At 53.6% G+C, this 27,736-nt stretch overlaps 2 protein-coding genes across 4 annotated transcripts in view; both read left to right on the forward strand.

Annotated features, from left to right (window-relative positions):
* Positions 1 to 8,798, forward strand: part of LOC113887933 (granulocyte-macrophage colony-stimulating factor receptor subunit alpha-like) — a 37,259-nt gene extending 28,461 nt beyond the window's left edge. For both annotated transcript variants that reach the window (XM_027535252.1, XM_027535246.1), the window contains one exon: positions 8,715 to 8,798. Coding sequence is in view for 1 of the 2 variants with exons in the window: in XM_027535246.1 (XP_027391047.1) it covers positions 8,715 to 8,738 (24 nt within the window). In the remaining variant the exon portion in view is untranslated. The remainder of the gene's footprint in view (positions 1 to 8,714) is intronic.
* On the forward strand, positions 59 to 26,481 carry LOC113887932 (granulocyte-macrophage colony-stimulating factor receptor subunit alpha-like). Of its 2 annotated transcripts, none has more exons than XM_027535243.1 (13): positions 59 to 963; positions 4,036 to 4,123; positions 8,712 to 8,854; positions 10,621 to 10,744; positions 10,861 to 10,990; positions 12,264 to 12,448; positions 14,378 to 14,511; positions 16,054 to 16,077; positions 17,999 to 18,134; positions 18,670 to 18,765; positions 19,012 to 19,105; positions 21,042 to 21,123; positions 24,595 to 26,481. In XM_027535243.1, the coding sequence occupies exons 1-13, from the start codon at positions 637 to 639 to the stop codon at positions 24,766 to 24,768; spliced, it is 1,737 nt and encodes a 578-aa protein (XP_027391044.1). In that variant the 5' UTR covers positions 59 to 636; the 3' UTR covers positions 24,769 to 26,481. The 2 variants fall into 2 exon arrangements, with proteins under 2 accessions (XP_027391044.1, XP_027391045.1); XM_027535244.1 differs by having other exon boundaries at positions 878 to 963; positions 4,030 to 4,123.
* Positions 26,482 to 27,736: the final 1,255 nt, after the last annotated feature.

Here is a 27,736-nt window from a genome sequence, read left to right on the forward strand (position 1 = left end):
TGACCCCACCCTTATGGCAGAAAACGAAGAACTAAAGAGCCTCTTAATGACAGTGAAACAGGAGAGTGAAAAAGCTCGCTTAAAACTCAGCATTCAGAAAACGAAGGTCATGGCATCTGGTCCCATCACTTCATGGGAAACAGATGGGGAAACACTGGACACAGTCTGGTGGGCTTCAGTCCGTGGGGTCGCAGAGAGTCGGTCTCGACTGAGTGACTAACACTTCATAGCAAACGGGTGTGAGTCCTTCCTTAGGGAGAGATGGACTGAAAGTCAGCTCAGTTCATCCCTCCCTCTGCCCCCAGGCCCCTGGGGGACACAGACCCGGGCAAGAGCCAGTCACAGCCTCTGGCAGAGCTTCCGAGCTGAAAGGGAACCAGCTCCCAGTGGATGTAGACAATGCTCTACGGAGATGCCAGTTTCCCAAACACGGGAACACCGAGCCAACACCCCAGTGACCCCCGCCACCCCGCCACCCCTGACCAGAAGATGCAGGAAAGCCAAGTGGCCATCTAGTCCCCTGCTGCTAAAAGAGGAACCTTGGGAGGTCGATTAAACAAAACAAAAAAACTGAGGGTCAGGCTACATGCTTGAGAGAGAACACGGACTGTGTTATGATACTTCCTGTTCCCTGAGATGATAAACGCGGGCTGGTCACTCAGTGACGATGAAGGCTCTGCTGATAAGAGATTATTTCTGCAATTGCTGACCTGGGGAGGCGCCATTAAAGACAGAAGGAGAGAGCGTGCTCGTGGGGAGGACCAGACTCAGGCTCTTTGTCATACCTGCCCCCCAAATCCTACATCAGAAGGGAATTGGGGGCCTCCCCCCACCCAGGGAACCTGCTACCAAGGCGTCCAGGAGTGCCCACCCGCCACGTACCCCGGGCGGGCAGGACAGTGGCTTCAAGGAGCCCCAGATTCGGACAGTTGGGGAAGAACGATTCAGAAAGCAGACGGACCGGTAAGTGGACACTTCCTCCATCTTTAGTGGGGTTTGCTCTGGCTGGTAGGATCCTCTGACCGCATGGGTTTGTGATGGGACGGGAGATCGGAGTCCGGGAGAGACGGCCTCATCCCGGGGGAGGCTGGAGAAAGGAGCTACCGGGGTGAAGGTCAGGCCACCCCGAGCTTCGGGAAGGGAAGGGTGGACACTGAGTCTTCTGCATTTCCGACTGACGTGGCGGGGAGTCACCAGCTGGTGGGGTCTGACTACTGTGCATGCCACATTATCTGTGTGTGTGCTTAGTCACCCAGTCGCGTCTGACTCTTTGCAGCCCCATGGACTGTAACCCCGCCAGGCTCCTCTGTCCATGGGATTCTCCAGGCAAGAAGACTGCAGTGGGTTGCCATGCCCTCCTCCAGGGGATCTTCCCGACCCAGGGATCGAACCTGGGTCTCCCCCATTGGAGGTGAATTCTACCCCACACTATCTACCTGTGAAATATTTCCTTTGCGGGTGTCTTTAAGCTATGAAGTCCTCGATGGTTTTGTTCTCACAGGACAAGACGCACGGGACTGATTTCCACTCCCATCCCCTTTGGTCTCGCTGGGGACACAGACCCTCGGTGGGGACACAGCTCCCTCTGACCCAGCTCCTGGTGATGCCCAGTGAGGGTATGGGGGGCGTCTCTCCCCCAGGAAGCACAGAAGTGAGATCACCTTCACTCTGTCCTCATGAAAGTTAACAGAAGTGGCGGGGAATGTCAGCCTGTGCTCAGAAGCAAGCGAAGCTTTTTTTTTTTTTTAACCTCCTAATCGCTCGGCTCGTCGGATCTCAGATCGAACCCAGATGCTCCACAGTACGTGTGCGGAGTCGTCATCGCTGGACCACCGTCAGATTCCCCCAGGAAGCCTTTCCATGCCTTGCGCTGAGAAGCATCTGGGAGCCATCTGGGTCCCCATCAGTGGGGACTTTTAGGTTCCTTGGGTGGAGAAGCAAATGGCAAGCCACTCTGGTATTCTCGCCTGGAAAATTCCCTGGACGGAGGAGCCTGGCAGACTACAATCCACGTGGTCGCAAAGAGTCGGATACAGCTGAGCATCCACACACACGCGGGAACCACAGGAAGAAAGTGGATGGGCTCCAGACTGAGTCCATCTTCAGAACTCACTTTATGACATTTCCTTGTTTGGGGGGAGGTCAAGATGCCGGGGTTATTTTTCAAAGCGTCCCCATCACGACTTAGAAATACAGATGAAAAAAAAAATACAGATGGAGATGTTTTTCCACGGATAAGAAGTGAGGGGCTTCCCCGATGGTTCTGTGAGTGAAGAATCTGCCTGCCAACACAGGAGACACAGGAAGTGTGGGTTCGATGCCTGGGTCGGGAAGATCCCTTGGGGTAGAAAATGTCAGCCCTCCCACCTCCAGTAGTCTTGTCTTGGAAATCCCATGGACGGAGGAGCCCGGTGGGGCTACAGTCCATGGAGTTGCAAAGAGTCGGACACGACTGAGTGACTACGCAGAAGAGGTGAGGGTCTGGGACTTCGCTGGTGGCCAAGTGTCTGAGATTCCGCATTCCCAATGCAGGGGCCGTGGGTTCCATCCATGGTCAGGGGACTAGACCCCATGTGTGGCAACTAACACCCAGCTCAGCCAAATAAGGAAGGAAAGAAAGAAGGAAGAAAGGAAAGAAATGAGCGTTTGTGGCAAAAATGGCCCAGGAGGCAGTTGACTTCATGGAGATGTTCAGGAAACAGGTGGCGGGTGAGGTGATGATAGTCAGAGACGTTTCAGGGAACTTCCGCACACACGGAGATGAATTTGTCTCCAAAGGAGGTTGGCAGCTGTCCCCGAGAGGAAGGCGAAATGCCAAGGGTCCTTGCGCCCCATGCGGTTGGTGGCCTCCTGGCTGCTATCAGCTCCTCCTGCAAAGATGTTTCATTGTCCGGCAGGTCGACTGCAGCTTCCCTCCTGATCACCTCTGTGCAACCAGCAAGGGCGTGCCCCTCTCTTTGTGTTCATAGAGTCATGAAGACATCAGAGGGAAAAAAAAAAAATTCTACTCAAATGCACAAAACCCAGCCCTGTAATCACCAAACATAAAAAGAACCTCCATCAGAATATTCTAGGACTTCTTAGAGACTTTTTTTTTTTTTTTTCTTGCTGCCCTGGTGAAAGGAACAGTTTTCTCAAAGGGGAGGTGTTTAGTAGCAATGAGCTGATCTTCCTAAGGCATGGTTTATCCCTTAGGTTGTTGCTGGGAGTGTTCCTACCTGCAGGGGCCTTTGCAAGCAGAAGAAAATGGAAGAAACAGGGTGTCTGACTCAGGGACAGACAGTTGCCTCATGCCCCAAAGTGGTTGCTGTGGACCCAGCATCCTCATCATACATCCCTTCTTTTCACTGGGGGTGTCACCTCTCCAGACCCTCACTGACCACTTAGGAGAGGATCAGCTTAAAATAATATTGATTAGCCACTCCCGAGTATACCTCTCAGCAGCAGTAATGTGGACCAGTGGTAGTGGGCTGAGGGGAGAAAAACAGGTTGGGTAGAGCCCATTAAATGTTTCTTTAATCCCAGTTTGCTGAGACTTGTCATCATGAATATGCGTTAAATTTTTTGATGCTTTCGATAGAGTTTCAAACAGAAGTTAAAAGGGACTCTCACGTTGATGTATGGCAGAAGCTAGCACAGAATTTTGCAAAGCAATTATCTTCCAGTAAAAAACTTTAGAAAAATGGAATCTGATCATGCCAGCTAACCCAGAGGTGTACAAGCAGGATGATAACCTCACACTGTGCTCTGATGGAATATTGCTGACCACATAGGGACATATGAACAAACCAAAAACCCTTTAGAGAGGTGGAAGAGGTGAGGCCACCAGTGAACAGAAGAAGGGATGTGTAATGAGAATGCAGGCCTATGGCAGCCACTTTGGGATATGAGGCAACATTGTCTGTTTACTCACAAAGGCTCTGGCAGCCAGGTTCTGGTTCCCAACAACTGCCTGGAGGTTGTGCTAAGAAGGAAGTCCTCCTGCCTCGACTGCAATCCGTTTTCTGAACTGCTGTCTCCTGTCTGGAGGTTTAGGTCCAGCTTCAGATCTGCAGCATGGTGGTCCTGCTGGATTTCGTAATCCTCCTGGTACTCCTGAACTCAGCACGCTCCACGGTCCTGGGTAAGTGCCAGCTAGGCTTCCAACGCTGGGGAGTCCGTGATGTGGTGAGGGCTGCCGCCCTCCTAACCCCTGAAAGGACAAAATCTCTCATGACCTGAGTACCTCCCACTGCTGCTAGCTGAAGGGGGTCTTCTTACAAATCATTCTAGAGGTGGGTACCTTTATCATTCAGCAGAATCAGGGACTCAAAGGTGAGGGAGAGTCCTACAGCTCCAGCCCCAAATCCTAAAGTCAGCTGGAATGTCAGATTTGCTGCCTATACTAGGGTTGTTGTTCAGTCACTCAGTTCAGTCACTCGGTTATGACCCCATGGACTGCAGCACACCAGGCTTCCCTGTCTTTCAATATTTCCCAGAGCTTGCTCAAACTCATGTGCATTGAGTCAGTGATCCCATCCAACCATCTCATCCTCTGTCGTCCCCTTCTCCTCCCGCCTTCTATCTTTCCCAGCATCAGGGTCTTTTCTAATGAGTCAGCTCTTCCCATTAGATGGCCAAAGGATTGGAGTTTCAGCTTCAGCATCAGTCCTTCCAATGAACACCCAGGGCTGATCCTTTAGGATGGAGTGGTTGGATCTCCTTGCAGTCCAAGGGACTCTCAAGAGTCTTCTCCAGCACCACAATTAGAAAGCATCAATTCTTTGGCACTCAGCTTTCTTTACAGTCCAACTCTCACATCCATGCATGACCACTGGAAAAACCATAGCCTTGACTAGACGGACCTTTGTTGGCAAAGTAATGTTTCTGCTTTTAAAGATGCTGTCTAGTTTTGTCGTAGCTTTCCTTCCAAGGAGCAAGCATCTTTTCATTTCACTCCTGCAGTCGCGGTCCGCTGTGGTTTTGGTGCCCAAGAAAATAAAGTCTGTTACTGTTTCCATTTTTTCCCCATCTATTTGCCATGAAGTGATGGGACCGGATGTCATGATCCTAGTTTTTTGAATGTTGAGTTTTAAGCCAGCTTTCCATCATTGAAAATGAAATCCCCCGAAAATCCCTGGGAAGCCTCTCTGTGAAGCAGGCAGAGAAAGAAAACAGTCTTCTTGTGAAATAAGCCTGGAACCAAAATGGATTGTGCATTGCAGGCAGCTCGCTAAAGAGGTCCCGCAGAGGGAAAGGTACCTCACCTCATGACAGAACCACGTCCAACACGCTACCTGACGTGAGACGCTCCAGTCCTTTGCCCATCTGATGCCAAGAGCCGATTCATTGGAAAAAAACCTCTGAAACTGGGAAAGTTTGAGGACAGGAGGAGAGGGGGACGACACAGGACGAGATGGTTGGATGGCATCACAGACTCAATGGGCATGACTTTGAGTGAGCTCCAGGAGTTGGTGATGGACAGGGAGGCCTGGTGTGCTGCAGTGCGTGGGGTCACAAAGAGTTGGACATGACTGAGCGACTGAACAACCCTTCACCTTCAGAGGGTTCGCCATTTGAGCTAGGTCCCGGCTATAGCTGGGTTCTCTCCTCTTAGCAAACTGGGGAGATGGGTGCACCTTTCTTCCAGGGTCACCTCTGTCCAGAGGTTTTATTTAGCCAGTTAAAAGATTTATATGCATTCGAAAAGGTCAAGCAGAGAAAAGAGAAGGTGAGGTGGATGGTGAGAATGTCTTTGTTCAGGGCAGGCTTGTCCTGACAGGTGGTACCTGTCCAGCACCACCTCCTTCACTCCAGTCCCCAGCTCAAAGGGGACTCTCCCGGACACTTTGTGGTGGCACCCCCAGACACACACACAACTCACCCATCCCCTCCTCCATCCTGAATGCCCAGAAAGGGGAAGCCGCTCAGTTAAACCAACACATCATGCCCTGCCTTTGCATCCTCGCCCACAGCATGGAGGTGTCCGGCTCCTACGCATCCTCTGCAACAATTAACTTCTGGTTCTTCAGATTATCACGATAGGTAGCCATCACTGTAGCACTGCTTCTCAAGTGGCACTAAAAGAACCCGCCTGTGAATGCAGGAGACGCTGGACGCTTGGGTTCCATCCCTGGGTGGGGAAGGCCCCGTGGAGGAGGGCACGGCAACCCACTCCGGTATTCCCGCCTGGAGAATCCCATGGACAGAGGAGCCTCGAGGGCTATAGTCCACGGGTTCGCAGAGAGTCAGACACGACTGAGTGACTGAGCACAGCACACAGCTGATCTCATAGGGATAACTCGGCACTTCACCAAAGTTTGGGTTTCCATCCCTCTGATGATTCACGGTGCCCACCATCTTTCACGGGCTCCTGAGTGTCCCTGCATAAGAAAGAAAGAAAGTGAAGTCGCTCAGTCGTGTCCGACTCTTTGCGACCCCATGGACTCTGCGACCCCTCTGTCCATAGGATTTTCTAGGCAAGAGTACTGGAGTGGGTCGCCATTTCCTTCTCCAGGGAATCTTCCCGACCCAGGGATCAAACCCGAGTCTCCCACATTGCAGACAGATGTTTTACCATCTGAGCCATCAGGGAAGTCCCTGCGTTGTTTTTGTTAAAACAACTCGCTTAGGTATTTCCCTGGTGCTTCAGTGGTTTAGGTCTCCTTCTTCCAATGTGGAGGGTGTGGGTTCAATCCCTGGTTGGGGAGCTAAGACCCCCCACGTGCCCCGTGGCCAAAAAGCCAAACATAAAACACAAGCAGTGTGGTAACAGATTTGATAAAAGACAGGAAATAAAATGGTCTGCATCAGAATAAAATGGCTAATTCCAGAGAAAGGCAAGTACTGTGCGGTGTCAGTTAAATGTGGCATCTAAGAAATACAAGCGACCAGTGAATGTAACAAAAAAGAAGCCTTCTCCCAGGTGTAGCAGACAGATAAGTGATTCCCGGTGTGGAGACGGAAGTGGGGGTGGGCAAGACGTGCAGGGATTTATAAGAGGCAGGAGATGACACTATTAGGTATAAAATAGGGAAGACATGAGGATGGATTGTCAAACGCAGGGAATATGTCCCATGGTTTATAATAACTGTAAATGAATTACAACCTTTAAAAGTGGTGACTCGCTACATTGTACTTACATAGTAACATATTGAGAGGTTGTTGCTGAACCATGGAAAGACGCCGGGATTCTTGGCCTCAGGACAAGAATTCAATCTGAGGCCAGAGACAAGGCTTGATCGCTCAGAGCTTCTGTGTAATACAGTTTTATTAAAGTGTAAAAGGGATAGAGAAAGCTTCTGACATAGGCATCAGAAGGGGGCAGAAAGAATACCTCCCTGCTAGTCTTCAGCTGGATGTTATATAGTTACTGCTGCTGCTCCTGCTGCTGCTGCTGCTGCTAAGTCGCTTCAGTCGTGTCCGACTCTGTGCAACCCCATAGACGGCAGCCCACCAGGCTCCCCTGTCCCTGGGATTCTCCAGGCAAGAACACTGGAGTGGGTTGCCATTTCCTTCTGCAATGCATGAAAGTGAAAAGTGAAAGTGAAGTCTCTGAGTCGTGTCCAACTCTTAGCGACCTCATGGACTGCAGCCTACCAGGCCCCTCCGTCCACGGGATTTGCCAGGAAAGAGTACTAGCAGTCTGCTAGTTAAAGGAAGGAAATGTCTCAAGACTCAGAGAATGGCATCAGGCCCCTCACCCACAAGATGCATTTTGAGATAATCTTGGCACTAGGTGAGTCATCCCGGGCCATAAAGCAACTGATGTGAATCTTGAAGAAAGGCAGATTCCCATACAAATATATGGTTTCATTAATATAGATTAAGAGAACAATATCTGAGTCTAACATGCTGGTTTCTCAAGTCAGTTCTGAGCCATTAGGCGGAACTGACCTGAAGACAGACTCTGGGGTAAACGGATGGTACATTAACATAGCTTAAGACAAACATTTCCGTAAGAAAAATGCATCGGTTAGCTCAAGGTTTGAGAAAAGTTAAGTGCAGGTGGAACCAGGTGTCATTCTGGCAACACAGTATTTTAGGATAAACCTCTTTTTAAATTTGTATAGAGAAAGGAAAAAATATATATATCACTGGTTTTTCTCCTCCTGCCGCTTAAGAGAGAGAGAAAAAATCTCTGACACTTGCAGCCTGTTTCCTCCGATCGGAAACCCCTGGCCTTCCTGCCTATTACCCTCTCAATAATATGCACATATCTTCGATATATTGCATTCTCATATATTGTGTTATATTTACAGTTATATTTACTTGTATTTAAATCTGTGTTATATATTTGTGTTATATTTATTATATAATATATTTAACACAATAATATACAATATATGTTATATAATATAGGAAATAGAATTAATAATATAATACATAAATATAAAGATATCTATTGTTTATTTATTATGATATAAACATAATATGTTTATATACTATACATTTATTTATACATTATAATATATTCATATAATATATTTGTGGTTGCTAAGTGATGTCCGACTCTGTGACCCCATGGACTGTAGCCCGCCAGGCTCCTCTGTCCCTGGGATTCTCCAGGCAAGGATACTGGAGTGGGTTGCCACATCCTCCTCCAGGGGACCTTCCCGACCCAGGGACAGAATCTGCGTCTCCTGCATTTCAGGTGGATTCTTTACCGTCTGAGCTATCAGGGAAGCCCTGATTCTCCCTAACTGCTATTTTTGTTCTGTGTTTAATTACAGCAGGAGAGAAGGAATCTCCTATTGTAAACCTGACTCTGGATTCAAGGAAAAAAATCTTAAGCTGGAATTCCCGGAGAATTGTGACTCAGCAAACATGTGCGATAGTCACGCCTCTTGACCCCGACACCAGCCAAGAACCACAGGTAGGTGCTCATGGATCACGTCCTGTGGGTCTGTCTGCTCCCTGTCAGTCTTGAATTTCCCGGTAAAATGCCTCTTGAGCCTCTCATTCTTTAACATTCTTGGCTGGGAGGAAAACATATTTCCTCCATCTTCTTCGGTTCAGTGATGGGGGTCTGCAGATGAAGTGGACAAAAGCCAGATTACCAGGAGAAAAAGCATCCCAGTGTATTCACTTTCTCTCTTTTTTTTTTTTGTCACACGGCACCTTAACTGTCCTACTAGGAATCGAACGCACGGCCCCCCTGCACTGCAAGTGCAGAGTCTTAACCACGGATCACCAGAAAAGTCCCAACATTTCTAACTTTCACATAAACGAGGCAGAAAAGACATGAGGTGATCGGACTAGGGAGTCTGTGTGGCTTTTTAACAAAAGGTAATAAATTACAGAAATGTCAGAGGACAAAGAAAATGGGATTTGGGTTTCTGGGGCTGAAAAACTGTGGGGAAATGATTAAGAAATATGTAAGGGGACTAATGGAAGATGAAGGTGGTTTTAAGTTCCTTAAGTTAAACTTCGTTTAACTTCCCTAAGTTCCTTGCGGTTGGCTTTCACTGCTGTGTCCAATCCCTGGTGAAGGATCTGAAATCTCACAAGCTGCAATAGTGCAGTGTAAGAAAGAAACAAGTTATGTTATGAGGTCACCCTGAAGCTGCTTCCCCATCTAAGTTGGTAAAGATCAACCTCCTCAATCCCATATGGATAAGATCGGATGTGTATGCCACCTTCACAAAGGGAGATCTATGCCTGCTTTTGTGCAGATAACAACGGGTTCTGCATTTATTGATTCGTAACTGCTTTTAGCTCTGAATAATCTTTAGGCCAAAGTGGCATGTTTTGGGGATCCCCAAAGCATGAATTTGAAAAGATGCATGCACCCCAGTCTTCGCAACAGCACTGTTCACGAGAGCGAGGACACAGAAGCAAGCTAGGTGTCGACTGACAGATGAATGGATAAGGAAGATGCGGCAGGGATATGCAGTGGAATATTACTCAGCCGTGAAAAAGAACAAAGCTGCCATCTGCAGCTACATGGATGGACCTGGAGGCTATGATGCAGAGTGAAATACGTCAGGCAAAGACAAATATTTGACGATATCGTTTGTACATGAAATCTAAAACAGACCACGGACTGGTGAATATAGCAAAACAGAAGGAGACTCACAGATGCAGAGACCGAACTAGTGGTGACCAGTTGGGAGAGGGAAGTGGGAAGGGGAAGATAAGAGGAACGAACTCAGAGGAACAAACCGCTATGAGCTAATAAGGATGTAGGAGGCAACACAGGGAACTGGACCAATATTATATTGTAACTAAAAACGGAGTGTGTGCACGCACGCTAAGTTGCTGCAGCCTTAGTCAAGTCTCTGCGACCCCGTGGACGGTAGCCCCGCCAGGCTCCTCTGTCCATGAGATTCTCCAGGCAAGAAGACTGGAGTGCGGTGCCATTTCCTCCTCCAGGGGATCTTCCTCACCCTGGGAAGCCCCGAAATGTGATTTTATAACCTTTAAAAATTGTGAACTACACTGTTGTACGGCTGAAACGAATCTCACGTTGTCTGTTAACTGTACGGCGATAAAAAAAGACGGGGGTCCTCGTGAGGGTCCCCCACCCGACCCCGAGTCTCTGGAACAGTCGCGGGATTGAGTCCGCCCGCAGGATTGAGTCCGCTCGCAGGGAGCCCATAGCACAGGCTGTACGTTCAAACTCGCTTCTGCCCCCTGCAGGTCAGAAACGACACCTACTTTTGCACGTTTCCCAACGCCGTCCTGCACAGGGGCGCCACGCTGACCGTGAACGCCACCTCTGAGGGCCAGGACTTCTCGCACCAGCTGGCCTTTAGCAACCCAGGTGACGTCTCCGCGGCCGCTGGGCACGTTTCTGACGGTGCCCGGCGTCCGCGTGGCCGGCGGGGCGCCGGTGATGACTCGGCCGGCAGTGAGGATCCGGCTGTCTTGTCTTCCCAGGCAAGGAGGGCTCCGGAGCCCAGGACCTCTCGTGCATCATCTACAACGTCCGACTCATGAACTGCAGCTGGACGCGGGGCCCGGCCGCCCCTGCAGACGTGCAGTATCAGCTGTACTCCTGGACTTCTCTGTAAGCCTGGCTGGGGTCCTGATGCTGAATGCTGGGTGAGCCGTGGGCTTGTCCCATGGTCCAGGGACTCACAGGGGTCCTGATGATGAATGCTGGGTGAGCTGTGGGCCCCATGGTCCAGGGACTCACAGGGTCCTGATGCTGAATGCTGGGTGAGCCACGGGCTTGTCCCACGGTCCAGGGACTCACAGGGTCCTGATGCTGAATGCTGGGTGAGACATGGGCCCCCATGGAGCAGGGACTCACAGGGATCCTGATGCTGAATGCTGGGTAAGCCGAGGGTCCCCCCATGGAGCAGGGACTCACAGCGTCCTGATGCTGAATGCTGGGTGAGCCGTGGGCTTGTCCTAAGGTGCAGGGACTCCCTGGGGTCCTGATGCTGAATGCTGGGTGAGCCATGGGCCCCCATGGTGCAGTGACTCACAGGGGTCCTGATGCTGAATGCTGGGAGAGCCGAGGGTCCCCCCCCCACCATGGAGCAGGGACTCACAGGGGTCCTGATGCTGAATGCTGGGTGAGCCGTGGGCTGGGCCATAATCTGAGACCTCAGACTGGAGCTTTGCTATGCTTCACCACTCAGTCGTGTCTGACTCTTTTTGAGCCCTCGGTCTGTGGCCCACCCAGGCTCCTCTGTCCTTGGGATTCGCCAGGCAAGAATCCTGGAGTGGGTCGCCATGGCCTCCTGCTGGGGATCGGATGCTAAATGCTGAGCCCGTCCCATAGTCCAGAAATGTTTCTTCTAAGACTGGAGGACATCAGTCTACAATGTCCAAACATCCAGAGAGGAGAACACCCGTCTCCCTTTCTTCTTCATGCTGCCTATTGATCCATGTTGTGAATCCCGCTGTGGTCCCAGAGTGTCAGGAAATTAGCAATTTTGTATTATTTTTTAACAGTTGAAGTATAGTTGAAGCTGAAGTAGAATAGTTTCGAGGTCACAGCATGCACACACACACAGACACAACATGTAGGTATATATATACACACATATGTGAGCTTCCCAGGTGGCGCCAGTGGTAAAGAACTCTCCAGCCAATGCAGGAGATGTAAGAGGTGCGGGTTTGATCCCTGGGTTGGGAAGATCCCCCTGGAGGAGGGCATGGCAACCCAGTCCAGTGTTCTTGCCTGGAGAATTCCACGGACAGAGGAGCCTGGCGGGCTGCAGTCCATGGGGTCTCAGAGAGTCGGACATGACTGAACCACTGATCAAGAACAATCCCAGGAGGATACACACTGCTTAGCTGCTCCTTGATGTCTTTTTTGGACGTCACAGGCATGGAAACGTGTCCGAGTGCAGCCACTACGTCCTTGACTCGGCCGGGACGCGCGTGGGCTGCCATTTCGACGAGCTCGGCGAAGGCCACACCACGGACGATTACTTCTTCCTGGTGAACGGAACCAGCAGCGACTCGGACATCCAGTTTTTGGACTCTCCTAGCGTGAACGGCCCTAGCCTGGGTAAGACGGTGAATCGCTCCCCTTGTATTCGCCTGCTCCTCTGCCAGCCGTGTGCTTCATGGCATTTGCATTTGTCCCAGGGCTCTGGAGGCTGTGTGTTCCCTCAGCAGGATCTACATTAGGGGTGAAAGCCCCTGATGCTGGGAGGGATTTAAGGCGGGAGGAGAAGGGGACGACAGAGGAGGAGATGGTTGGATGGCATCACCGACTCGATGGACATGAGTTTGAGCAAACTCTGGGAGTTGGTGATGGACAGGGAGGCCTGGCGTGCTGCAGTCCATGGGGTCGCCAAGAGTCGGACACGACTGAGCGACTGAACAAGAAGCAGAGACGCAGAGAGGGAGACAGAGGGGCGTAACTCTCCCTTGGGGCGGGATGTGTCTGCTTGCGTCGCATATGAACAAATTGCACTGACGGACGCAGCCTTGGAAAGGAATTCCTCTCTGGTGAGGGGACCGAGTGTCCTTCTGGGGGACTCTCCAACGTCACAGAGTCTGGTTCCAGACAGACCATCCGCTGGCTTAGTCGCTGTGTTTTCCTTAAGGTGGGCCCGTGGGTGACTTCAGGTGCGTGTGTTTCGTCACTCAGTCGTGTCCAACTCTCCGTGGTGTGCAAACTGCGTGGAGGTGTGGAAGTGTCTCAAAAAAAACCTGAAAACAGAACTAACTTATGACCCAGCAATTCCACTCCTGGTTATATATCTTAAAAAAATAAAACACTGAAAACACAAAACTGAAAATACTGGTTCAGAAAGATCACAGGAACCCCAATGCTCATAGCAGCGTGGTTGACGATCACCAAGATAAGGAAGCCATATAAATGCTCATTACCTGGTGAATGGATAAAGAATATATAGTGCATATATAATGAAATGCTGTGCTAACTCGCTTCCCACTGTCAGCGACCCCATGGACTGTAGACTGCCAGGCTCCTCTGTCCATGGGATTCTCCAGACAAGAACACTGGAGTGGGTTGCCATTCCCTTCTCCAGGGGACTCTTTCCAACCCGGGGATTAAACCTATGTCTCTTAACGTCTCTGCATTGGGAGGCGGGTTCTTTACCACTAGCGCCTCCTGGGGGTTCCACAATGAAATACTGCTCAGCCATAAAAAAAAAAAAAAAAAGATTTAAATTCTGCCATTTGCAACAACGTGGATGGGCTTGGAGGGTATCATGCTAACTGAAATAATTCAGACACATAAAGACGTGTGGTTTAATCACTGAGTCGTGTCCAGCTTTTTGTGATCCCATGGACTGTAGCCTGCCAGGCTCCTCTCTGTGGGATTCTCCAGGCAACAATACTGGAGTGGGTTGCCATGCCCTTCTCCAGGGGATCTTCCCGACCCAGGGATCGAACCCAAGTCTCCTGCATTGGCAGGTGGATTTTTTACCACTGAACCCCCTGGGAAACCCAAGTGACTTCAAGAATTGACACCAAGTCTGGCTGCTTGGGTGGTCCATGTAGATGCTGGGTGAGTCTGCTTCCCGCTTGTAGGGTGTCCCGGAAAAGGCGAGGGATGTGCCCAGAGAACATTCTCCTAATGGCAACCCACTCCGCTGTTCTTGCCTGGAGAATCTCCCTGGACCAAGGAGCCTGGCGGGGCTATAGTCCACGGGGTCACAAAGGGTCGGACCCCACTGAAGCGACTTAGCTCGCATGGCAGCATCTCTTCCTGGGGCTCCAGCGAGTCTGCAAGGCAGAGGCAGAGGGCGGGGGTCGGGACCCGGCCAGGAGCGGACAAGCCCAGAATGCGCGCTCAGCCGGCCTGAGGTTTTGCTTCCTCAAGAGCAGGGTTTCTCCGGGTTTTACGCAACAGCACAGGAATGGGCCCAGGTTAGCGGGGGATGTCCCTCCGCTGCCTCTCACCCACTCAACTCCTGCGGGTTGCAGGTTTGTGACCCTGCTTCCTGTTTGGGTCTGTTCTCAGAAAAGTATAACCCGCCGGCGAACGTCACCGTCCAGGACAACGTATCGCATTTCGTGATTCGCTGGGATGCCCCCGCCATGAGGTACAGCCTGTCCAATAGCGTCTTGCGCTATGCACTGGACATCCAGAAGATGGTGAGGACCTGACGCTTCGTGGAGGAACACGGACTGCCTCGCCTCTGCTCCTCTCGCTTTGGGGTGCACCCCCCACACACACACACACCCGGACGTCACTCTTTGCCTCAAGAGTCTCTTCTCTGCTTTCTCCCTTACTGTCTCTTTGTCCTAAAAGTGCCGCTCATTCCTCTTAAAATTTTTTGATTTCTTTGATTTTTGGCTGCGCTGAGCCTTCGTCGCTGCACGTGGACCTTTTTCTCTAGTTGCAGACAGCGGAGGCTGCTCTCTAGGGTCGGCAGTTTCAAAGCGCGGGCTTACTTGCTGCACGATACGCGGGATCTTCCTGGACCAGGAATCGAACCCATGTCTCCTGCATCGGCAGGCTGAGCGTTAACCACGGACCCCCACCCTCACTGCAGGGAAGTCCGTGTGCATTCATTTTTGCCGACGTTCACTTACGAACTGTTTTTTTTTTCTGCCGTCGATGTTCTTGGTGGTCGTACCTAGGAAACCGGTTAGCGTCGCCCGAGGTCATAAAGATGGTGCTTGTGTTTGAGTCTCAGGGTTTCGTGGTTCTAGCAGTTCCGTTTAGGGCTTTCATCCACCTCTGCTGTCTGCCTCTCTCCACCCCGTGGAAGGCAAGTTCCCTCAGAGCAGGGGCTGCAACAACAAAAAATAAATCAACGTTCATTCATTCCCGCACGGAGCTCACATACTGAAAGGTAGCATCTTTCCTTCCCAAGTGGATAGAGGAAAGGCAAAAACAGGAGAGAAAACCTTCTCGAGGGGGAAAAAATGTGTTCCTTCTTTTTCGTTTTGGCTACACATTTTTTGCAGTCTTTGTTCCCGATCAGGGATAGAACCCTTGCCCTCAGCCGTGAAAACACATAGAGTCCTAACCGCCAGAACACCGGGGTTGCTGTGGTTCAGTCGATCATAGGGTCAGGGAGACCCCCTGGAGAACTGCATGCACAGACGAGCCTGGGGGGCTGCAGTCCACGGGGTCACAAAGAGTCAGACACGAAACAGGGACAAAGACAGCACTAACTTTGCAGGGGATACAGGAGATGTGTGTTCGATCCCTGGATGAGGAAGATCCCCTGGAGAAGGAAATGGCAACCCACTCCAGTATTCTTGCCTGGAGAATCCCATGGATTAGGTGACTCAGACGGTAAGGAATCTGCTTGCAATGCAGGAGACCCAGGTTCAGTCTCTGGGTCAGGAAGATCCCCTGGAGAAGGAAACGGCAACCCACTCCAGCATTCCTGCCTGGAGAATCCCATGGACAGAGGAGCCTGGTGAGGCTACAGTCCATGGGGGTCGCAAAGAGTCAGACACATGTGAGCAACTTACCACTGACTCCCAGAAGCTTTTTGCTTTCAGCTTGATAAGAGAAACTCCGAGAAGCCTCTTTTAAATCCCTGCATCTGTGGAAACTCGATTATCTCCAGCTTAAAATAATCGTCACAGCTCTCCTGGGATTCCCAGGGGGTTCTTGCGTTTGCAGACAAAACCAAAAGGCCAGGCACTTAGCATGTCTCCTTTGCTCTCTCTTTACAGGGCAGCTTTTCTAAGAGAGAACCCGTAAGTATGCCTTCCTTTCTCCGCTGCATCCGTGCTTGGGTCATAGATGCTCAGAGTCCCTCCCTCAGCAGGCAGGGCGCTCAGCTCAGCCTCGGGTCCCTCTGTGCCCCTGTTTAGGGGTCACCAGGCTCTGGTGACCGATGGAGAATTTGTGGTCTCTCAGACGCCTCTGACTCAGCTCAGGCAGCCTGGTGTCATCCTCCTTGTGGACACAATAACATGGTGGTCCCGAATGGGCCTCCTTGCACCTTCTGAGCCCCACACTAGTGAGCTGAAAGGGTCCCTGTAGAAGTCAGGTCCACCGAGAACCACACAGCACGACTTTATTCGGAAACGGGGTCTCTGCAGAGGTGATGAAGTGAGGGGTCTGAGATGAGGTCCTCCTGGATGGGGGTGGCCCTAAACCCAGGGACAGGGTCCTTATAAGACACAGAAGAGGAGAGACACGGACACAGAGGAGAAGCCACGTGGAGACGGAGGCAGAGATGAGAGGGAGGCGGCCACCAGCCCAGGGACGGACGCCTGGAGCCCGCAGAAGCTGGAAGAGGCGGGAAGACCCTCCCCTGGAGACTCTGAACAGAGCTCATTCCCAGATCCGTGGGGCCACCGGACACCCCCAGGCCACACCCCCCTTTCCTCCCTGACCACCCAGCCTCTCCCGACTCACAGGTCCCAGAAGAGCCCCAGGGGCGACCAAGGGCTGCCATGCTCTGACCCCAGCTGGAGGAAAAGGCCTGTCTATTGTGTGCGTGTGGGAGAGGCGTCCCTGGGCTCAGAGCCTGGCTGTGCCCTGCATGTCCCTGCCCTACCCTGAGTTCTGTGTGTAGAATCCTTTTGCTTTTTATTCTTTCAACAATTTCTTTAAAGGACTTTTATTTTACTTCTTTATCTTGGCTGTGCTACAAGGCACACGGGATCTTAGTTCCCAGGCCAGGGATCGAACCTGCATCCCCAGCAGTGGAAGTGCAGAGTCCTAACGACTGGACCAGCAGGGAAGTCACCCCTCTGTGTACCCCTCAGAATAACCGCAAGCCCGCGTCCCAAGGGCATGCGGCCCCTGCAGGAGGCCCGGACGCGGACGGACAGCTGAGAGTCCTGATTGTTGGTGTTCAGTCGCTCAGTTGTGTCCAGCTCTTTGAGACCCCACGGACTGCAGCACACCAGGCACCGCTGTCCCGTTATCTCCCAGAGTTGGCTCAGATTTGTGTCCATCGAACCGGTGATGCCATCCAGCCAACTCATCCACTGTCGTCCCCTTTTCCTCCTGCCCTCAATCCCTCCCAGCATCAGGGTCTTTTCCAATGAGTCAACTCTTCACATGAAGTGGCCAAAGTACTGGAGTTTCAGCTTTAGCATCAGTCCTTCCAATGAACACCCAGCACTGATCTCCTTTAGAATGGACTGGTTGGATCTCCTTGCAGTCCGAGGGACTCTCAAGAGTCTTCTCCAACACCACAGTTCAAAATTATCAGTTCTTTGGTGCTCAGCCTTCTTTATGGTCCAACTCTCACATCCATACCTGACTACTGGGAAAACCATAGCCTCCACTAGACGGGCCTTTTGTTGGCAGCGCGATGTCTCCGCTTTTTAATTCGCTGTCTAGGTTGGTCAGAGCTTTTCTCCCAAGGAGCAAGCATCTTTTAATTTCATGGCTGCAGTCACCGTCTGCAGTGATTTTGGAGCCCAGAAAAATAAAGTCTGCCACAGTTTCCATTTTCTATGCACCTGTTTGCCATGAAGTGATGGGAGCCCCAGATGAGAGACGGCAAAGCCCCTTCGGGCTCCCACAGTGGGCTGGGAGGGATGGATCAGAGGCGGCAGGTCCACTGTGCTCCCAGCTGTCAGGGGGCACACCCTCCGCCTTCTCCGTGTTTCCCGTCTGGTATCCGTGGCTGTCACAAGGTCCTTTTTTCTTTCAAAGGTTTTTCTAAGCAGACAATATAAAAACAAGTACAGACTGCCCCGCGCTGACGTGACAGGAGAGCACACCGTCCGCATGAGGGTGCAACATGTGCTGTTTCAAATCTGGAGTGAGTGGAGCTCCACACACCATTTCGGTGAGTCTCCCAGAAACACCCGTAGATGCTGACATGTGCCTGGTGGGGGATAGGAATGACCTTTCCTTTGAATCTTGCTGTCCAATCCTCCTTTTTTTTTTTTTTTTTTACAGTTTCTCTTTTATTTCAAACCAGCTCACCTTCATTTCTGTTGTTCAGTTGCTCGTACACACCTCTTTCTCTCACCCTTGACATTTCACAATTACGCATTCATTCCTTTGGCTATGCAGTGCAGAACCGAAAGTTAATATTCACTGACAAGGAAGGCATTGTGCAGTATTAATTGTGCCTTTGTAGAAAAGTAATTGCTGTATCATCTTTTGAGAGTGGCAAGGGGGGAGGTGGGGAGATTTGTTATTTAGTTGCTCAGTTGTGCCTGACTCTTTGCGACCCCATGCACTGCGGCACGCCAGGCTTCCCTGTCCTTCACTATCTCCCAGAGCTTACTCAAACTCATGTCCATCGAGTCGGTGATGCCATCCAACCGTCTCATCCTCTGTCGCCCCCTTCTCCTCCCGCCTTCAATCTTTCCCAGCATCAGGGTCTTTTCCAATGAGTCAGTTCTTCGCATCAGCTGGCCAAAGGATTGGAGCTTCAGCTTCAGCATCCGTCCTTCCAGTGAACATTCAGAGTTGAGTTCCTCTAGGATGGACTGGTTGGGGACAGTGACATACAGTGGGCTGTGGTGGGTGCGGGATCCCAGAAGAATAGATTCTTTGGTGCCATCCTTCTCAAATCCCTGGGATCCCTCTGTATGGAAATTCCCCCCTCCTCCTCTCCAGCCCTGCTTCTGCCCCCACATCTCCCGCCCTGTCATCCAATACCAGGGATGGGCAGGCAGGAGTCACTCCTGACCCTCTGCTTGTCTGCCCACCAGGTGTCCCAGAGGAGAATTTCCTGGTGGTCTTGATCGGGCTGGTGGTGGGGGCCACGGTTTTGTTTGGCATGGCCCTGATGTTCCTCTGTAAAAGGTAAGACACACACACACACCCCAAATAAACTCGGAAACGGCAGGTCAGAACCCACACACAAAAGGGCCCACGCTTGTCACTGCCTCCCCACGGAGTGGCCAGAATCCCAGACTTGGAATGCAGCGTGGAGGTTGCTCAGGGTGGAGGGGTTGGGAACACGGAGTGGCTGTTATTAAGGGGCCCGGGTTTCGACATTGGTCTGTCATGGGACCTAGTCACGGCACAATTTAATTTTCCTGTGTTCCTAGGGGTTGCGTGGTTAGTGCCAAATGCACTCTTGATTTAGTGCCTGAAGGAGTGAACTTTAAAAAGAGGCTTCCGAGAGAGGTGAGGCCAGGGGTCTCTGCAGATAACACAAGCCTGAGCGGAAGATGGGTCCCGAGCACGTGGCTGGGCAAAGCGAGCGCCCCAGTTAGGGGGCAGTCCCTGGCGTCACAATCCAGAAATGCCTCCCAGGGGACCCTGCAGGCGCAACCGAGGGGTGGTGGAGGCCGGCTACGGCCACAGCCGCCACACGGGGGCGGCAGCGAGCTGCTTGCCTATTTCCAAGCCAAAGGCGGGAGGAGAAGGGGGCGACAGAGGATGAGAGGGCTGGATGGCATCACCGACTCCATGAACTTGAGTTTGAGCAAACTCCGGGAGGTGGTGATGGACAGGGAAGTCTGGCGTGCTGCAGTCCGTGGGGTCATGAAGAGTCGGACACGACTGAGCGACTGGACTGAACTGAGAAACACAGGGAAGGACTGTGTTCCCAGGGGAGACCCGGGCTGTGTGGCATAAACTGCAGCTGCAGACGCAGGCTCTGCCCCCTTTCCTGGCTGCCTCCTCACACCTGCGCAGGTGTATTGAAAGCCAGGGGACCCCCACCCCCACCCCCGCCCCCGCAGTGTCCGGAGAAAGGCTGCCCATTGGAGACCCAAGGCAGGGGGCTGCCGCGGGCGTGCGGAGGGCAGTTGAGGGCGTTGTCGTATCCACGCTGGATGTGTCTGGAACGTTTCATTCACGAGGACCAGAATCAGTGATGGGGTGTCTAGGGGCTCTCATATAGAAGGCATTCTGTGAGGGCACACGGGGGCTTCCCCGGTGGCCCTAGTGGTAAAGAACCCACCTGCCACGGTAGGAGATGTAAGAGATGCAGGGCCGATCCCTGGGTGGGGAAGATCCCCTGGAGGAGGGCGTGGCAACCCACTCCAGTATTCTTGCCTGTAGAGCCCCATGGACAGAGCGGCCTGGCGGGCTACAGTCCACGGGGTTGCAAAGAGTCGGATATGACTGAGCGACTTAGAGTACGCACACGCGCACACACGCACACGAGGACGGGGGGCGGCCTGGCGGTGTTTGTATGGCATCCAGGAGGCTTTGGGGCCTGGAGAGGGGACACTTGAGGGTGCTCAGAGGGGCTCCGGTCCCTGGAGGGTCTTGAGGTCACATGCTCGCCGAGTTTGCGCGGACAGGCTGGTGGAGTGGCTGGAGCCGGTCCCGAGGCCACCTGCCTCTGGGTTTCTGCTCTGGTTGCAGCGTGGGGCCTGGGGTCCAGGGCTCCTCGCTCGCAGGGGACAGGGTCTCCTGTCTCAGCTGTCTGTCCTCGCGGGCCCGCCCCGCAGTCGGGGCTGAGGCGGGCAGCTCCGTCAGGCGCTGAGCGGTCCCCAGGACGCCCGGCCTCCCTGCCCAGACCCCTGGGGGCGCCCTAGCACCGACCTGCCAGCTCGGGACGGTGGCCAGGGCCAGCCACGTGGGCACCTGGTCCTCACCGCGCCCCGGGCGAGGAGAGAGAGCTCTTCGGGCAGCGCTGTCCGCCCCGGCCCGCGTTCACCCCTGAGGCCGGCCGCGCCGCATGAAGAGCCGGCCTCGCCACGGGGCTGTGGGCACTCGGACAGGACAGGGCCCCTCGCAGCTCTGAGGCTGGGCCGCAAGCGTCTCTGTCTCTTCCCGCCAGGTTCTCCCTGAAGAAGAAGCTCTTTCCGCCCATCCCGCGGGTGAAGCAGGAACTCGCCGGTGCGTTCCTGGCCAGCCTGGAGGTGAGCGAGGCCGCCTCCCGGGCGCCGCCTGGGCTGGGAGACTGGCGCTCAGAGACGCGGGGGGCGGGCGCGAGTGTGCTCGGTGTGGAAGGCTGGCTTGGGGCCGTCAGTGCCCGAGGAGGGCAGGGCAGGGGAGGGGAGGGGCGTGTGGAGGGAGGGCAGGGGGATGGGAGGGGCGTGGAGGGAGGGAGCGGCCTAGGGGAGAGGCGGGGCCTAGGGCAGGGGAGGGGAGGGCAGGGGAGTGTTGAGGGGAGGGCAGGGGAGAGGCGAGGAGGGGACTAGGAGGGGCGTGGAGGGGCCTAGGGTGGGGAGGGCCTGGAGGGGAGTGTGGAGGGGAGGGACCTAGGGGAGGGGAGAGGCCTAAGGTGGGGGAGGGGCATGGAGGGCCGTGGGGAGGGGAGGGGAATCCTAGGGCAGGGGAGGGGTATGGAGGGGAGGAGCCTAGGGTAGGGAAGGAATGTGGAGGGTAGGGGCCTTGGGCAAGGGAGGGGAATGGAGGGGAAGGGAAGGGAATGGAGGGGAGGGGAGGGGCCGAGGGGAGGGAGGGTCTTAGGGCGGGGGAGGGAGCTAGGGAAGGGGAGGGCCTAGGGCGGGGAGGGCGTGGAAGGGAGTGTGGAGGGGAGGGACCTAGGGGAGGAGAGAGGCCTAGGGGAAGGGAGGGGCCTACGGTGGGGGAGGGGCATGGAGGGCCCGTGGGGAGGGGGAGGGCCTAGGGCAGGAGAGGGGCGTGGAGGGCAGTGGGGAGGGGAGGGGAATCCTAGGGCAGGGGAGGGGTATGGAGGGGAGGAGCCTAGGGTAGGGAAGGAATGTGGAGGGGAGGGGCCTTGGGCAAGGGAGGGGAATGGAGGGGAGGGGAGGGGCCGAGGGGAGGGAGGGTCTTAGGGCAGGAGAGGGAGCTAGGGAAGGGAGGGGCCTAGGGCGGGGAGGGGCCTAGGGCGGGGAGGGCGTGGAAGGGAGTGTGGAGGGGAGGGACCTAGGGGAGGGGAGAGGCCTAGGGGAAGGGAGGGGCCTAGGGCAGGGAAGGGGTGTGCAGGGCAGGGCCGAGGGCTCATGCGGTGGCGGGGACACGGGTGTCCAGCTGCCTGCACCCACAGCTGCTTCTGCAGCGAAGTAGAGAAAGCGACACAAGGCGACTTATCTCCACGTGGGAAACTGCAGAGCTTGGGTTTTGTGCCTTTCTGGGGTCGCCATGGAAACCGCGGTACGCTCACCTTGGGATTTTCGAGGAGTGGCATCTGTAAAGACCGCATTTCCGATCCAGGCGCCCCGTGTGCGCTCCTGGGTGGATGCTGAATTTTGGCAGGAGGGCGTCCGTGTGACTCACCAGCTCCCGCCCACCCCCCACCCCGCGGTGGCTGGAGGCAGGGACCCTCCCGGGAGCAGCTCTGCGCCCCTGACTACATCTCCCCATCCGCCACACGTGTCTCCGTCCCCGTGAGAAAGCAGAGATGCCCCTAAAGCACAACCTGCGTTCTGAACCCTAAACCGTTTCCCCAGGAAGCCCCCTCCCCTGCTTCCAGTGCCCCTGGGTTTCTTCGGTGGAGCCCGTTGACTCCAAGGCAAAAGTTTTGCGTTTCTTGATCTGTGCGTGACCAAAGCGACCGTGGTGCTTAGCGCTGTTGAGATAACAGATAAAACCACACACAGATTGTCAACGACCTGAACCTTCCAGAGGTCCTGTGCTGACCTCACCCCTCTGCCCTGCACCTGCGTGCGTGCGTGCTAAGTCGCTTCAGTCGTGTCCAGCTCTGTGCAACCCTGTGAAACGCAGCCGGCCAGGCTCTTCTGTCCATGGGACTCTCCAGGCAAGGATACTGGAGTGGGTTACCATGCCCTCCTCCAGGGGATCTTCCCCACCCAGGGATCGAACCCAGGTCTCCTGCATTGAAAGGTGGGTTCTTTACCACTAGCGCCGCCTGGAAAGTCTCCTGCCCTGCACAGGCAAATCCCAGGTCCTTCAAATGTGTGGTCTTGTATGTGGGACTCAGTGGCTTGACATCAACGGTCCTTATTTCCTGGAGGGTGAAGTTGTGAACTTACCACCCCCAGCCCTGACTCTCAGCCTTAGGCCAGCCAGGATCACCCCCTACCTAAACTAGGGAGTGAGGCTCCCCACATTTTCAGTCAGCCACCCCCCTGGCTCCCCAGGCCACTGATCCCTCTGGTCACCTCCGTCCTTGGGGTCTAGACACACCAACCTGGTGGGGCTGTGGCGTCCACCAGAGGTCACGCCAAGACAGGGGAGGGTCTGTTCAAAATCGGGAACTGTCTCTCTGTGATTTTCCCGGGAGATGGCAAAGACCCATCCCTCCACCTGGATTGCAGCATCTCAGAGATGACTGTACCCATGATGTGTTCATTCTTTATTTAAAAAATAAAAACACAGCATTATCAAGATTTCACTCACATGTCGTAGAATCCACCCTTTAAAGTAACAGTTTGGGGCATTTAGCAAGTTCCCAACACTGCAGCCATCAGCTCTGTCTAGATCCAGAACATGCTCATCGCCCCCAAGGACACCCTAGCTACATCACCAGTCACTTCTCCCCTGCCTGCCGCAGTCCCTGGCAACCACAAGCCCACTTGCTGTCTCTGTGGACTTGCCTGTTCTGGGCGTTTCCTATCAGTGGAGTCACACACTGTGTCCTTCTGTGTCTGCCTCTCTCACTGAGCGGCGTGTGTTCAGGGTCCATCCCTGTTGTAGCCTGTGTCAGATTTTCTCTCCTTTTCTTGGTTCTGTAATATTCCACTGTGTGGAAGGACCCCATGCTGTTTATCCACTCATCTATCCATCCATCCATCGTCCATCCATCATCCATCCATCCATCCATCATCCATCCACCCATCATCCATCCATCCATTCACCCATCCATCCATCATCCATCCATCCATCATCCATCCATCTATCCATCCATCCATCCACCCATCCATCCATCATCCATCCATCCATCATCCATCCATCTATCCATCCATCCATCCACCCACCATCCACATCCATCCATCCATTCACCCATCCATCCATCATCCATCCATCCATCCATCATCCATCCATCATCCATCCATCCATCCATCATCCATCCATCCATCATCCATCCATCCATCATCCATCCATCCATTCACCCATCCATCCATCATCCATCCATCCATCCATCATCCACCGATCTATCCATCCATCCATTATCCATCATCATCCGTGCATCCATCATCCATCCATTATCCATCATCATCCGTCCATCCATCTATCATCTGTCTATCCATCATCCGTCCATCCATCATCCATCCATCCATCCATCCATCATCTGTCCATCCATCATCCATCCATCTATCCATCCATCCATCCACCCACCATCCATCATCCATCCGTGGATACATGAGCCCTTTCCACCTTCTGGCCGTCATGAGTACCACTGATTGGGAGGACCAGGGACTCCAGAGCGTGGCCTCACCTGTGTGCTGTGTCCTTTCTTCTAGGAGACAGCCTCCTGTGGAGGCCATCCGCCATCAGCCTCCCAGGACCCTGAGGACATCTTCACCGTGGAGGAAACCCTGTCACTGGCGAGTGCACCAGCAAAGATGGGAGGTCCAGCCCCAGCCCCCAACCCTTACGAAAACATCCCTTCTGCGGGTCCTCTGCTCAACCACTAAGAGGACTCTGGTTCGACTTGCCCACCGCCTGCCACCCGATCCCACTGCCTCAGCCTCTGCTATACCGTCCCCCGCTTCCCCGCCCACTGGCCACCGCTGCACACACCTTTCCCAGTTGCAGGAGGGACCAGCCGCCAGCCTGTCGCCCAGATGTGCCCTGTAGGTGGGTGAGGATATTGGCAGAGTCCGGCTCACACTCTGGTCCAGGCTGTCCCTGTGAAGATGGGCACCAAACTTGCCCGTAACAGCACAGACTTGGAGACGAAGAAATAACGGGGTGTCCGGTCTCCATGGGTTCAGGAAGATCCCCTGGAGGAGGGCACGGCAACCCACTCCAGGATTCTTGCCTGGAGAATCCCATGGATGGATGGACTATAAAGAAAGCTGAGCACCGAAGAATTGATGCTTTTGAACCATGGTGCTGGAGAAGACTCTTGAGAGTCCCTTGGACTGCAAGGAGATCCAACCAGTCCATCGTAAAGAAGATCAGTCCCGGGTGTTCATTGGAAGGACCGATGTTGAAGGTGAAACTCTAATACTTTGGTTACCTAATGTGAAGAGTTGACTCATTGGAAAAGACCCTGATGCTGGGAAAGATTGAGGGCAGGAGGAAAAGGGGACGACAGAGGATGAGACGGCTGGATGGCATCACTGACTCGATGGACATGAGTTTGAGTAAATTCCGGGGGTTGGGGATGGACAGGGAAGCCTGGTGTGCTGCGCTCCATGGGGTCACAAAGAGTCAGACACGACTGAGCGACTGAACCAACTGAACTGAAGGGTGCCAGCGAAGCAGATAACCTCGGAAAGGATGGAGGCTTTAGGAGAAAGTGAGCAAGTTTCTCCCAGTGAATGACCGGCCTCTGTCCGTTTTGGGGGCGCAGGGAGCACACGCAGAATGAGCACGGAAGACGCCCGGTGGAGCGCGAGTCTCTTCCGCGGCGTCTCTGGACAACCACACGTGAAGCATCTCGCTGGGTTCCAGCCACGTCCAGGAGGGACCCGTCTCCCGGGCACAGCTCTCTCACGCTCGGGCTGCCGGCTAGCGATGCTAGAAGCAGAGACACCCAGCTCCGACGGCGGGAGCTCCTGGCTTCGGTTTCCCGGGAACACCATGCGCCGGTCCCAAGTCCACGCTACAGAGAAACAGGTGTTTCTCAAGAGACGGCGGCCGCTGCTAAGATTTCATTGCGAAACTTCCGCGTTTGGCGCGGTGCGCAGGAAGAGCGTCTTGGGAAATGCTTGCGGTGTTTCGAGAAAATAGAGAAAGATGAGGTCGTGGAATCAGAGAAGGTGCCCGCTATCGCTGTGGCCACAGAGCCTGCGGCCCCGAGATACGCCGTGCGGTCACTCCAGCGCGTCTCTGGGGTGCGGTGCTGCCTGTGATCAGCGGGCGGGAGTGACCGGAGGTGCCCCAGCTCCGGCCCGGACTCGGAAAGACCGGCTTCTCTTCCGGCTTCAGCTCCGGCTGAAGATGGGCTTGCACCCTGGAACACGCTGATTGACAGGGATGAGTTTATGAGTAAGTTAAACGTCAGAACCCAGGGACTTTCTTGGCTGTCCGATGGTGAAGACTTCGCCTTCCAGTGTGGGGGGGTGTGGGTTTGATTTCTGGTGGGGAACCTAAGATCCCGCATGCTTCGACGCCAATAAACCAGAACATAAAACAGAGCGATATTGTAACAAACTGAATACAGGCTTTAAAAATTGTTATTGTTGAGTCTCTCAGTTGTGTCCAATTCTTTGCGACCCTATGGACTGCAGCATGCCAGACTTCCCTGTTCCTCACTCTCTCCTGGAGCTTGCTCAAACTCACATTTATTGTCAGTGATGCCATCCAACCATCTCATCCTCTGTCGTCCACTTCTCCTCCTGCCTTCAATCTTTCCCAGCATCAGGGTCTTTTCCAAAGAGTCAGTTCTTTGCATCAGGTGGCCAAAGGATTGGAGCTTCAGCTTCAACATCAGTCCTCCAGTGCAGCAGCAATAGGGTTTGCTGTAATGGGATTCATTGGCTTGGCTTTTTTTTCCTGTGAAACTGATCCATATCCCTATGAATACCATCATTGTTGGTGGCCGAGTACCTTTTTAGAAAAGTTATCTTAAAAAAAAGAAAAGAAAAGAAGAGGTATCTTTGATCTTGCAGACTGGTGAACAAGTGAGGATTTGAGAAGCTCGGGGAGCAAAAACTGGTTGATGTGTTTTCTGTTTGTCTTTGTTTTATTTTATTTTATTTGGTCTTCCAAGATGTTTTCTATTTGTAAATGAAAATAATTTCACAGTAGGGTTGGGGGAAAAATGCAGCAAAAATCTACCTCCTCAGACAGGGAGCTGGGGAATCATAAGTGCCTCGTGCCCAGAAGCCAGGCTTGGAGCCACTCTGGGGGTGGGGATGGGGGGGATAGGTATGCAAGTTCCCGGAGGTCACAGAGGGCAAACCTGGGGGACCTTAGAGCAAGGAGCGCCCCCTGCCACCCCCCCACCAACACACATGAGGAAGATGGCTTGGCCACTGTGGCGGGAAGTGTTATTTGCTGGATAATCAGGGAAGCCCCTTGTCTCGGGGGAACCCCACGGGCGACGGTTGGGGAGATACAAAATGAGAGTATCTCCTGCCATCTCGGTAAACAAGAAACGTCTCAGCCAGCAGCGAGTTCTGGGCTCCAGATGTGAAGGCGGGCTCCTGAAACTTTGGTCCGCCGCTCCCAGTGGTGATGGCCCTGGGGGCTGTGGGGCAGGGAATGCAAGAATCAGACATCTGTCACTCCTGAAGGCGAACAAGGGAACAGCCTTGGCCCCAGAGAGCTGAGATGCATGTGAAAGGAATGACCTCCGTGAGCCCAGAGGCCCGCACCTTCCCGAACGCAGAACCATCAGTTCTTCAAAGACATCTCATCTTGCATGTCTATGCTGCCTGCCCCCCAAACTTGGGTATCGCTTGGCTCCCCTCCCGCCTCCTCGGAGCAGTT

This window comes from Bos indicus x Bos taurus, chromosome X (genome assembly GCF_003369695.1).
Source record: "Bos indicus x Bos taurus breed Angus x Brahman F1 hybrid chromosome X, Bos_hybrid_MaternalHap_v2.0, whole genome shotgun sequence".
In the NCBI taxonomy this organism is placed as follows: Eukaryota; Metazoa; Chordata; class Mammalia; order Artiodactyla; family Bovidae; genus Bos; species Bos indicus x Bos taurus.